Raw genomic sequence first — 14,017 nt, forward strand, 5'->3', positions numbered from 1 at the left:
ATTGTGAGCAATATTGTCACAAAAATAGTAATTACTTATCTGTATATTAGATTAAGCCACAATCATCAAATAGTAGTTAAAAACAAACAAAAACAACTTCCAATTCCATATGTGAAACACTTGGAAGTCACTTTATCTTAATACCAAATAAAAGGTGAACAGATTAAAACACCAACAACTCTTTCCGGATTCCTAAGAGAGGCGACAGCTGTACTCGTTGAAGAGACAGGTCAATGAATGAATTAATGAATAAATGAATAAGCCCTGACTTGTGAGGGGAAACTGTCATAGAAAACAGTGTCTAGATAAAAATCTGATCTGTAACTGATGAACTGCTAGAGGCTCAGTGTGAACAAGTCTGAGAGTTAAAAACTCCAGAGAGACCCACTCATAGACGTCCTCCACAATTTTGTTAGATTTATTTCCCAGAGCTTGATCAAGTTCACAGAGTATCTTTGGAGTAGCAAAAATACTCCGTATGATGCTATAATGATGAATTCATGTCATTATACATTTGTCCAAATCCATAGAATGGACAACACCAAGAAGGAAGCTTAAGCTAATCAATGGACTTTGGGTGATTATGATGTGTCATTGTGGGTTCAATAATGTTACAACTGTACCTCTCTGGAAAGGGATGTTGAGAATGAGGGAAGGTATGCATGCGTGGGAGTAGGAGATATATGGGGAAATGTCTGCATCTTCCTCTCAATTTGGTGTGAACCTTAAACTGCTCTAAAAAAAAAAATAGTATTTTTTAAGAAGTCTCAGTTATATATATTTTCCCTAAACATTCGTTTAAAAAAATCTCAGTTATAAAAAAAAAGTAGCAGAAACATTTATATGGAAGTCCTCCTTTGCCTAACTTATTTGAAACCCCAAGATACAAAATAGATTAAAGTAGAGCTGCTCTGATTACAGCCCAAGTAGGAATAGGAACCCTTTTTATACTAAGCCTCTTTTCTCCCTATCTGCCTGGCCTTCCTTTCCACCACTCAACTCCTGAAGAAACTCAAGAAATATAATTCAAGGGGCGCCTAGGTGGCTCAGTCTCTTGGTTTCAGCTCAGGTCATGATCTCACGGTTCCTGGGTTCAAGTCTGGCATCAGGCTCCGGGACAACAGTGTGGAGCCTGCCTCGGATTCTCTCTCTCTCTCCCTCTCTCTATGCCCTCCCACCTCTCAAAATAAACAAACTTAAAAATGAAAAAAAAAAAAAATTAAAAAGAAAGAAGTAATTTGAAATGAAATTACTGTATTGATGAATATGAAAAAAAATATTTTTAGTTTTCCATACTGTTCTTCCCCCCCCCCCCCCGCCAGGGAAGCAGTATATTAATGAATTCCAAAGCTCACGGGTAAACAAAAACTTCTACCCCTCCCCCCAAATCCAACTCAAAATATCAAAAATAATAGAAAAAAGGTTTAACATTTGTATTTATTTGAATTTATCTGAAAATATATACATAACATATTAGTTGTGGAATATAGTTTTATTATCTTACTGCAATAAAGATTAGAGGTAAACATAAACCACACAACCTAAAATATTCAGAGCTTCTAAGATATTAAATAAGCACAAACTGTAGGCAAAAATTCCTGATCTCACAGTTTGTCTGCTTAGTTTCTATATAATAAAATGTGAGTTACTAGGGAAATTTAAAGACCTATTTTCCTCTTGGCAATATATTTTTTTTAATGTTTATTTATTTTTGAGACAGAGAGAGACAGAGCACGAACGGGGGAGGGTCAGAGAGAGAGAGAGAGGGAGACACAGAATCTGAAACAGGCTCCAGGCTCTGAGCTGTCAGCACAGAGCCCGACGCGGGGCTTGAACCCATGAACCGCGAGATCATGACCTGAGCCAAAGTCGGACGCTTAACCGACTGAGCCATCCAGGCGCCCCATTGGCAATACTTTTAAAAGTCAGAATTTTATAAAGTCGTTCAAACATCAAAAATCTAAATCTAGAGGCAATGTCATCCAAATCTTGAAGTCTCAATTTTAGAAATATAATATCTGGCATGTCCACACTAGAAACAAAGCGCTGAAATCCGTAACTCAAAATGCAGTACAAAATTATTTGCTCAACTTGGCCCCGTTTGCTAAGTTTACACAGCCAAACTAAACAGCTGCAAAAGTATCTGAACATTGATTTTGTGAGAATTAATTTGTTCAGTCTTCACTGATGAGCTTTACTTCAATCTCTTTTCACACACTTTTGCTTTACAAAGTCAAAAAGCAAATAATGCTAATAATGACTAATGAATATCAGAGACACTTAATTTTTTTTCATTACTAGAAAGGCATTATTAAAACAACTCCTGTCCATCACTCAGAGGCCAGGCTACGACAAAGCTTCTGGAGATTTCTCCATTTAGATAGGCGAATAGACAGGCAATTACAACATTCTAGGCAGGTCCACACCACCCTTTCCCTTCCCACTAACTCTTTGATATCTAGGTCCCTGAGGCCAGCAACTTTCTATCACTACCATTAATGAACCAGGCAATGTGACTTCAGCTCACATGCTCAGTTCTCTGGTTTTAATCCTCTGCTCTTTCTAACCCTTTGTGATTTTAATACTTTATAAGCTCTGAATCTGAAATAATATTTTACATATTTTATCTAAAATGTTTGTTGACAGAGGATTTTCAGTTTATTTTGTCTATCATATTGTTAGAATCAGAACTCCCTTCTGAGTTATCTTATTACTTTCTTTGACGTAGCCATTTGAGGCAAGATTTCAAAATAAAAAACTGATTAACCCTCAACTCAGGTCAAGTAACTAATTTACTGGTGTGTTTCACAACTGTCCCTCCATTTCCAGGAGCACTGTCATCTGACCCAGGGTGCATAGAGATCTGTATTTTAAACAATGTGCCAGAATTATTAAGTCTTTGTATAGTAGTAATATAATAAATTAGTTTTTCAATCATACTCTTGCATGGAGTCTAAAATGGAGAATTTAAGTGTAAAAGATAATGCAGATTATCAAAATATATCCTATTATCTCAATAACAGTTCACAAGAAAGATTTATTTTTCTTTTACTGGACAGATCTGAGCCTTGTGTTTTCTAAATGCTGTTAAAACAGAGACTTAATATTTTAATGCTGTTATGTTCACTAGACAACAAAGCTTTCTTACTGGGACATATAAAAGGCCTACATCTACATTTCCAAATTCTTGTTTCACCAATTCAGAAATTTGTCAATATCTTTTTATTTTTTATTTGAGAGGGAAAGCACGCATGCGTGCGTGTGCATGCGCGCGTGCACGCACACACATGCATGTGAAGGGGGAGGGGCAGAGAGAAAGAGGAAGAGAGAGAGAGAGAGAGAGAGAGAGAGAGAGAAAGACAGAAGGGGGGGGGAGGGAAGGAGGGAATCCCAAGCAGGTTCCGTGCTGTCAGCACAGAGCCCAACACACAGCTCTATCCCACAAACCATGAGATCATGACATGAGCTGTAATCAAGAGTTAGATACTTAACCAACTGAGTCACCCAGGCACCACTGTAAATGTCTTTAGTATAGTTACTACAGCCCCAGGGGAAGGGAAAGGAGAAGGAGTAGACGTAAAACTGCTGAGGAATAATCTCAAAACACCAACGCTTGGTCTCCTCTCTGAAGATTACAATTTGGTAGGTTTGAGATAGAAACAAGATAAAATTTTTCAGTTTCTCAGATTTTAAAAGCTATTGTTCTAATGCTATTTTTCACAATATATTGTAATTTATTTGCTTGTCTATCTTATCTAATGAGCTGTGACATCAGGAAAAGTAGGATTATTTTTTATTTTTGCATGCACAGTAACAAGTAAATTTTTTAAATGTGTTTCTGAAGTTAATAAATGAATGCTATAACTCTAATGAAAAGAATTCCAGGCACTCTGGTAAGTGTGACAGAGGGGAAAATTTTTTTTTTTAGAACGGTTACAAGGTCAAGCTCCTCTAAATAATCAGTACGTACTTTCCTTCTAGGTACTGAGAAACCTTTAGATATATATTTCACGTTGTAGAAGTAGATCTATAAGTAGAACTGCAGAGTGCAAAGTCCACTGAGTACATGTGCTTATGCTGGTCAGTATCACACCAGTCTACTAAGGATCCAGGGTGTAACTAAGTATCACTTAACTGCAATCTCACGGATGTTTCATACGACCAAAGCTTCCCAAGGCTGACGCTCTCATTCCATGTGTCTTCCAACAAGCTTTTATTCAGAATCCAGTATTCCAGAGTTATATCAAGTGGCTGGTTTTGTTTTTATTTTTTGCAATTTAGATCTGGTGCAGATCCATCTTTTTGTATCCATTCCTCCATCATCCACCTAAATATCTGTCCATCCATCTGCCTATACAAGTAGGGTTAACATCTTCTATCCATCAGGTGCTGAGTTACCTAAACCAGCTTTTGGTTGTTTGGAAAAAAATCTTTGTCTTCACTTGTGAAAGATTTTTTGGCTGGATATAGAACTTTGGGTTAAATTTCTTTTAGCACTTTATTTTTATTTAAGAGATAGAGTGAATATATGTGCAAGTGGGGGAGGCACAGAGAGACAGAGAGGGAGAGAGAGAATCTTAAGTGGGCCCCACACCCAGCATGTAACCCCAACCCAGGGCTCGATCTCACCACTGTGAGATCCTGACCTGAGCCAAAATCAAGAATCGGTCGCCCAACTGCTGAGCTACCCAGGTGACCCTCTTCCAGCACTTTCAATGTGTCAGCGGCTCCACTGGTTTTTGGCCTGTATAGTTCATGATGAGAAGTCTGCTATAACTTTTATATTCCACTTTCTATATTTCTTTCATTCTGACTACCTTCAAGAATTCACTTTGTTTTCAGTATTTTGACTATGACTTAACTAGGCATTTTGGGTCCATTTTTTATTTTATCCTCCTTGAGGTTCTGTGAGTTTCTGGTATCTGTGATTTGTTACCTTTCATCAGTCTTGGAAAACTTTTGGTCTTTATCTCTTCAATTTTTTTTTCCTTTTCTCTCCTACTATCACAATGCTAAATACAAGTGTGTTTTAGTATCCAACAAATCTTGGATACTGTGTTGTTTTTCCCTCCCACTCTTTTTGGGTAATTTTTATTGACCTACCTTCAAGTTTATTTAGATTTTTCTTAGATTATATCCAATCTGCTAATGAGCACATCTAAGAAGTCCTCATTGTTAATATCAAGGTTTATATTTTAGTATTTCCATTTCACTTTTTAAAAATACTTTCCATCTCTCAACTGAAAACTCTTCATCTTTTCAAGTATATTGTCTACCTTTCCTGCTAGATCCTTTAACATAATAATCAGTTATTTAAAAATTTCTGTCTCATATCCTAACATCTGGGTCATCCATAAATCCATGGATTTCTTCTGAGTTTTGGTAATAGAATGCTTACTCTTACTTGTCTGTATGTCACATACTTTTTTTATTAAACATAAGAGATCACATAAAGAACAGTAGATACTGAAATAAATGGTATTTCTGCTTGGAAATAAATATACCTCTTTTTCCGTAAGGCCATTCATGTAAGGGGATCAATCAATCTAGTCAGTGGTTAAATAGCATTTCAGTTTCAGTTGTTAAGCTGGCCATTAAGTGTACCACAGGCTTCAAATCTTTCCAGTCATGAGCTATCATCACCTCGTGCTTAGTGTGGATCCTGGTCGAAAGAAATTTTTCTCTGTATTCCTGTTCTACTCTTACCTTTTTATCAGTTCCTGCAGGTCAGCCTAAGAGAGAATCTTTCTCCATGCTCTTCTCCCTCCCTCAGTGGCAGAAGGGTCTTAACTTGTTCCTTTTGTTTTATTTGGTTGTTTTTATTTTTTTTTTTTTTTGCTTTTTGTAGTAGGATTCCGTTTGGAGCAGGGGATCTCAGTTCTTCTGGTCCATCATGAGTCTTAGGAAGAGTTCATATGCCTGAGCTTCCAATGTGGGGTCTTCTTAGCATTCCAAGCCCCCGCCATCATGGCAGCCAAATTCTACATATATCTTGTGCATGTTTTAGGCAAGAGAGAGTTTCATGCCACTTCATCAGTGGTAGTAGATCTCTGCTTTTCACTGATGCAGGATCCTGGGCCCAAGAAGTTTTCCTTGTTCACTTCCAGTAGCTTAAAGTTTCTGCTCCATATGAGAAGAGGATTCGGAGAAATGGGTGATGTCTTGTGCTGGTCTTTCGGTAGGGACTGATCACTTTGTGAACTCCTGCATGCCTGATGTAGGCTATTGCCCTCACCCATTCTTTCTTGTTGGAAGCCAGTGGAGTGACATGGAGAAGAGCATATGAGTAAGTGGGCACTCCCCTTTTGTTTCGGGCTTCCAGTTATTCTACACAGATACGCCAACCCACACGTGGCCTTTAAGAATGCATTAAAATTTTAGCTCATTTCTTCTTACCAGCTTCTATGGTGGCTACTTCTTCCTCTTGTGGTCTGCAATTGGTGAATAGTTCATGTGTCCCATCCTTCCTTGGAGGGGCTTGTCATTCCTTGGAATTCAGTTTCCATGCCTTGTGACCTCAGCTCTCTGACAGGGGTCAAGAAAAGTTATAATTTTGTAGCTCATACAGCTTTTTCTATTTTCAAGATGAGAGTAACATTTTCTGGTGGTTTTCTAGATACAAAGCAGAACTCCCAAAGCGCCTATCGACAGCATTTTCTTATCATATTTATGAAACACACATTCTAAATTCTTACATACTTACAAAAAAACTACACTGGTCCTGCCTGGTGCAGTGTTTCTTTTCACTCACACCAATCTATGATAGTAACAGCTCAATCTTTCCTTGTTCACACTGCAGCAGCACTTTTAAAGTATCCTGGCTAGAAAATTTTAATATATATACTGGCAAACTTGGCCTCACAGTCAGTTGGTTGTCATACTGACATCAGTATCACTATATAGCCAGTTAGATATAAAGTCTGATAAAATGACTAAGGAAAAGAATAAACACAAGGTATAAATATAAGAATAATTTCTAAGTTTATGGAAGGTGAAAACAGTATTTTCTCAGCAAAATCTCAGATATTTTTATTGGATTAGTAATCTGAAAAAGGCCTTTACCTAGGTTTCCTGGCATGGTTAAGAACTGACAGGGAGAGTTAGTAAGAACTACAGTGAGCTGGTGGTGATGAAAATAAATCACAAAATACATGTGTGAAGTGAGAGGAAGAGACATAAACATGGGTTTGAGAGTGACTGGTAAGTGCAGAATGGCAGGCAGGACTAGAGAAAAAAAGAAAAGAAAGGAAAGGAAGAAGAAGAAGAGGAGGAGACAGAGAAAGAGGGACCTGACAGAAGAGGGGAAGGAGGGAGGTAAGGAAGAGTGAAGGCAAAGAGAATATGAGAGAGAGAAAGAGAAGGGAGAAGAGAGAGGAGGAAGAGAAGAGAGAAAAAAAGGAGGGAAAAAGTTGAGACAGTAAAAGAGAGCGCTAGAGAAAGAGAGAGCATGAGCAAGTGTGAACATGTAAAAAAAGAAGTTTCTGAGATGCTCAACTTTTTCTATCCACAGATGGTTCTATTATAGTAGACGAGTCCAGGTTTCCAGATTCCTGTATGAACGTAAGAAAAAAATCCCAGATCTCACCAAAACTCCTTTCTTTAGGTCATGAAAACATATTTCCTTCCAATAAAAAATATTTTGTTTTTTCATTGAACATTGTACAATAGCTCATTTAAAACTTAATCTGTCAATGGGGCGCCTGGGTGGCTCAGTCGGTTGGGCGTCCGACTTCAGCTCAGGTCATGATCTCACAGTCCGTGAGTTCGAGCCCCGTGTCGGGCTCCGTGCTGACCGCTCAGAGCCTGGAGCCTGTTTCAGATTCTGTGTCTCCCTCTCTCTCTGACCCTCCCCCGTTCATGCTCTGTCTCTCTCTGTCTCAAAAATAAATAAACGTTGGGGTGCCTGGGTGGCGCAGTCGGTTAAGCGTCCGACTTCAGCCAGGTCACGATCTCGCGGTCCGTGAGTTCGAGCCCCGCGTCAGGCTCTGGGCTGATGGCTCGGAGCCTGGAGCCTGTTTCCGATTCTGTGTCTCCCTCTCTCTCTGCCCCTCCCCGGTTCATGCTCTGTCTCTCTCTGTCCCAAAAATAAAAAAAAAAAAAAAAAAAAAGTTGGAAAAAAAAAAAATAAATAAACGTTAAAAAAAATTTTTTTTTAATTAATCTGTCAAATAAAGCACTTACCTAGCACCTAATTTTTGACCAGTAACAGCCATTCATTGACTCTCTACCATCTAGAACTATCCACTCCCATCATCTCCCCAATTAACCAGGTAGACTCACAGACTTCTACTTTTTTGCTTAAAAGAATACTGTAAAACTACAGCCTCATAAATTTTAAGTCAGTGTCTAAAAGTTCTCATCACATATTTAAATATTTGCAAGAGTTGTCATTTATAATATATTTATGTGGTGACATTTTAAAATATAAATTTAGTGTACCTAATGAAATCTAAATACCACGGTGATTTGATGTTCAACATCATCCTTTAAAAAATACATGAATAAGCTATTCTTTAATAATGGAAAACTTTACATACTCTTTTCCTTGAATTTACATAGACATTCTCCTTGCAAAGTAAAATTTATCCAACTGATTTCATGCTTTTTATACTATCTTACTTATTCTCTCTTCTCTGGAAAAAAAATGAACATTAACCTCATTTCCTGTGACCAAAATGCTCTAACTGTAAGAAATTCTTTCCATATGAATTATCATTAAAATTATTAGTTGCACACAATTGATAAATAATACAACACACTTTAACAATTGTATTATTAAACAAAAGTAACATTTTATTGGAAATGTATATTTTCAAAACGGGGTTGTGGCATCCCCTCTCCCTGTGCCCTCTGTCCCCATTTTGTTCTGGTAACTGTAAATAAATATTATACACTCTTAGAATTCTATTCTTATTGTCCAGCATTAATTCTATTCCTCAGGTTAATTTATTTCTATAGATATGTCATAGAAATGGAAATTTTTCTCAATTTTTTTAAATCCCAAATTTATGCCAAAAATCTCATAGTAATCTATCGTCAAAAAAAACCTTTTAATGATTTATTATTTTGATTAGACCATCTTTCAATTTTACTGAATGCAAAATTTATAACCTTGTTACTTAGTAATTAAGAGTAACTGAAAATCACAATTTCTGCAAAACACTTAAATGCTTTTACCGGTATCAAATCAAATATACAGGACCCTAATCCTTTATCCCAAGTAGTTGGAGCAGATAAGTTTTACAATACTGAATTTTTCTGGTTTTGACAGGAAATATGCTTCATATTATGTACCACTCCCATTCAGGTTTATGTCAGCATCCTGTAATCAAATATATTACTATTACTGCTGGAAAACTTACGAAAAATTATACTAAGGTGTGTGTGTGTGTGTGTGTGTATCTGCTCTAGATATGAGGTCATCAAATGAGCAATGAATTTCTGGTATTCAAAGCTTTCTGGATTTTCACACTGCAGATATTGGGAGTGTGGATCAGTATTAATTATACCTGTTATTGTGGTGCCTGGGTGGCTCAGTCAGTTAAGCGTCTGACTCTTGATTTCCGCTCAGGTCATGATCTCACAGTTCATGAGTTTGAGCCCCACACAGAGCTCCTGGATGCCAGTGCAGAGCCTGCTTGGGATTCTCTCTCTCTCCCCGTCTCTCTCTGCCCCTTCCCCACTCTCGCACGCATGTGTGTGTGTGCACGCTCATCTGCTCTCAAAACTAAAAACAAATTACACCCATTATTACCATAGTCTCAGAAAGGTTGCGAAAACTCCAAATACTGCAATTTTAATACAGTTTAGCCTACAAAGTGTTTTGGGTGCACTATTTCGCTTTGTGCTTTTGTGTTATTTTATGATTTAAATGTATTTTTGTCAAAACCTGACAGTGTAGATTTACTTTATCAGCTTACATATTAAAAACAACTAGACTTATTCTGCCAGATTATCTTTTTGAATTCAAATTGAAGTGTTAATATGCATCCCTGTAATACCACACTGGTTTTCTGAATTCCGATGCTATGACAGATAAATGGATAAACAGGGTGCAAAGTTTATTGCCCAAAGGAATAAGAAGGTCCACATTCAATACCTGGTGATAATAAGCTCTCAGCTTTGCTTCCCCCAGTGATACTTAAGAATAAGGAACAATGCATACTTTTCTACTTCCATTGCTGCACTCAACCAACATCTAAAGTAAAAGCACTATAACACAGTATAAAATATACTTTCTTTAATGCCATGTTTCACTCTTAATAGAAATCTCTATAAGAGAAAAAATGATAGAAAGTTACTCTAATAATGACATTTTGAATCATCCCTTTGATAATCCTGAGGTTTTTATAGCCTGGAACAATGTACCATATTACAATTCATGAGGATGTGAGATATGCTTTTCCTTTGGAAAACAGGAAAAAAGCTATTGTAAAAGTTGAAGTCAAAAGGACAACAGGCATGACACCTCACATGTCAATGTCAGGCATATCAACTGGCACCTGAAATTCGGGGATCTAAAACTGAATCTTCTTAAATCTGTTAAGTTTCTACACACATTTGAAATACTTCCAGTGTTCCATCAGGATGTTCTTACTCCAGTTTGAAAGCTTCTGTTTTACATTACATACCAAGTATTAAAGTGTATCTTTCCACACATGAAGATTTTTTTAAAGCATGTGTATAAAGGTACTACAGTGATTTTATGTTGATTTTTCCTATACTTTCAGACAAGGGGAAGCCGGTGAAGGTAATATAATAGGCTACGTGTATACTGCCACTCTGTATGTAATGATTTTTTATAGACAGAAGATGATTAGTTAGAGCCTTGATAATTATGTAAAGGGCCTTTATTCCCTCGATACCATACAACTTCATAGAAAGTGTATTAATCAGCCACTGCCACAGAACTGCTGTGTAATAAATATTCCAGAATGCAGTAGCATAAAACCTTCATTTATTCTCAACAAATGAGGGATAGCTTAGAGTTGGCTGATTTCAGTCCAGCTTGTTTGTGTGTCTGGAGGCTGAACGATTTGGCTGGGTTAATAAGCAGGTACTGCTCCAAGTGTCTTCCCCCGCCGCCCCCACCCTCCTCCTGCCCCTGGACCAGCAGCTGGCTTGAGCATGTTCTCCTCATGGTAATGGCAAAGGGGCCAAGGCAAGTCACTGGTCAAACACAGAGTCAAGGGTGGGTGTTTCCCACAGCAGAAAGCACTATTTTATGGCAAAGCACACAGATACAGGGAGGGGTGAAGAATTGAGACCATTAATGCAATTTAGTATCAACATTAAAATCTAAAACCTATCTTTCAGCATCGTACAATAGCTTAATATTGATTAAAAGAGACTAATTAAATTGGCTCTGTTGTTAAAATTAGTAGAATCTATAATGTGGTTTATACACCTTAAAATTAATTCAGAACCACTAATGGAAGAAGTATTAACAGGTGCTAGCACTGTATTTATGCACTGAAGGTAACAAAAAGATGAGATAATCATCAATCAATGGAAAGAAAGCTGGCTTAGACAAGCTTTCACGCTCCTGGCTTATAATACTGACATGGCAATCTATACATTCTATTTTAAGCTAGGATCACTGGGGGTAGGGGGAATCTGGTCACATGTGATTTAATTCAATTTAGCCCATTAAGATAATATTTTAAACACAGTCTCTATCTGTAACTCAGATACTAGTGGCTAAATTTTATATTTTCTGCAGCAGCCCTTTATAATACACAGTATCTTCTTAGATCTTCATTCTAATTTTCTCAAGAAATAATCTGTAAATTATGATTCATCACTCTCCTGTGTTAAGTATATTTTTAAAAATCTAACCTTGCAAACAACGTGAAAACACCAAATAAATGTTTAAATTCAGAAAAAGGATTTCAATTTTCTAACATGAGTTTTCCAAAATATTTAAGGTATTGCATATGACCAATTTTCAATAATCTATAATATATAATAGTAAGCCACACTTAGAAGTCAATATTTTAAAACCTCAATGAGGAAAAACACATTTTCTGGAACCCTTTCAGTAAATCACATAACAGGACGTAAAAACCTTCCTCCCCTATCGAATCCATATTTGAATACGCAATGGTAATCTTGCTTTACTCTGGCATTGGGCTTATTCAAATAATTTCCTTAAATATAACTCATGCTAACTGTAGGTGCTTACAAAAAAAAAAAAAACATAAATGATATAGCTCAACCTAAAACCTTAGTGAACCACTGGGAATGAAAACAACAAAAACTGAATCGTTTTGATGAAGTCTCAATCTTTCACAAAGAAAAACTTGCGAGAGACTAGTGTATCTGTTCACTTATAGCTGCCAAAACATCAGTCAACTTTAAGAAGTTTCCATGGAAATATCTTAAAAGTCACCAAGAAAAGAAACTATTTAATGGTACTTTCTATAAATATCTATATGCTAAATTTTTTGCATTGTTTGAATTAGTTTACATTTTTTACAACTTTTTAAAAAACTTTCTTTGTGACTTGGAAAAATAGCCTGCATACAGAAGAGTCTATACAACATATGTGAAGTTTCAACCTCGTAACTAGTAAACTGGTTACAAATACAAACATTCACAAATTTTAAAAGCCTCCTGTACATCGTATTTCTTCTCCATCTGACAGGTAAGCACTATACTTAAAGATATAATAATTATTTCCCCTTCTCTTCTTTATGGTTGAATTATATATTCCTGCAGTGGATGAATATATTCCTAAACAACAGTTTGTTTTGCATGTTTTTAAATAGAATTACACTGTACATTCTTCTGTGACTTCCTTTCATTTAACCTATTTGCTTATTATTCATCCATATGGATTCATGGAGCTGCATTTCATTCTCACTGCTGAATGTTTCACAGTATGAATGTGCAAACAATGCCATTACATACATTATTTAAATATGTATTTCTCGGGGAGCCTGGGTGGCTCAGTCGGTTGAGTGACCGACTTTGGCTCAGGTCATGATCTCATGGCCTGTGAGTTCGAGCCCCGCGTCAGGCTCTGTGCTGACAGCTCGGAGCCTGCTTCGGATTCTGTGTCTCCCTCTCTGTCTCTGCCTCTCCCCCACTCATGCTCTGTCTCTGTCTCAGAAATAAATAAACATTAAAAATAAATAAATATATATGTATGTATGTATTTCTCTAAGGCAAGGATTCTCAGACTTTGGAGTGCATAAAATTCATTTGGGGAGACTGTTAATAAAAAAAAAAAAAAAAGGTTCCTAGAGTCCATCAGAAATTAAGAATAAGGAACAATGCATACTTTGATTCAGTAGGTCTTGGTCAGGGTGCTAGAATTTGCATTTCTTATCAAGCTCCTAAGTGATATTGATGCTAACTGCTGTGCACACACACAACACTTTGAGTAGCAAAGCTGTAGGGTGTATTTATCATTTTCTTATCGTTTATTTCAAAGAGTTCTTCATGAAATCTGGATACTAATACCTTGTCATTGTAGGTGTTATCTTCTGCCAATTAATGACTTTTGCTTTAAATTTTATTGGAGATAAATTTAATCACCTTTCATTTATGGTTTATACTTCTGTGTCTTAAAGCCTTCCTTACCACAAGATCATGAAAATATTTTCTTACATATTATCTTCTAAATACTTTAGAAGTCTTACTGTTCATATTTAGGTAATTTTATCAACTGGAATTGACTTTGTGTATTACATGAGGTAGAGCAAAAATTCCCATAACAACTGTCAGAGTCCAAAAATTCTGTATTTTCCAAACAATCACCTTTGCCAGGTATCAAATGTCCATACGTTTGTAAGCCTGTTGCTGGTTCTGTTCCACTAATCTATCAATCCTTTGCCAAAATAAAACTTTTTATTTACCATGCTTTAACCCTGTTTCCAAGTGTCTCCTGTAAAGAGTACATTATGAACATTTTAACTAGCCTCCTAATCCCTGTCTTTTACTTGGAGCAAATTAGACATTTCCATTTACTTTTAGATATATCTGCAGTTCTATCAGCTTATTTTCTTTTTTA

At 36.6% G+C, this 14,017-nt stretch overlaps 1 protein-coding gene across 8 annotated transcripts in view; it reads right to left on the bottom strand.

The window, feature by feature from the left end:
* COP1 (COP1 E3 ubiquitin ligase) overlaps positions 1-14,017 on the bottom strand; it is a 260,298-nt gene that overhangs the window by 72,404 nt on the left and 173,877 nt on the right. The window contains exon 16 of one of the 8 annotated variants that reach the window (XM_060643579.3): positions 6,401-6,525. The exons of the other annotated variants lie outside the window; for them this stretch is intronic. Coding sequence (XP_060499562.1) covers positions 6,518-6,525 — 8 coding nt within the window. The 3' untranslated portion in view covers positions 6,401-6,517. Of the gene's footprint in view, positions 1-6,400; positions 6,526-14,017 lie in introns of those variants that run through there. 8 annotated transcript variants of the gene reach the window in all.

The sequence above is a fragment of the Panthera onca genome, chromosome F1 (genome assembly GCF_046562875.1).
Source record: "Panthera onca isolate mPanOnc1 chromosome F1, mPanOnc1 haplotype 2, whole genome shotgun sequence".
In the NCBI taxonomy this organism is placed as follows: Eukaryota; Metazoa; Chordata; class Mammalia; order Carnivora; family Felidae; genus Panthera; species Panthera onca.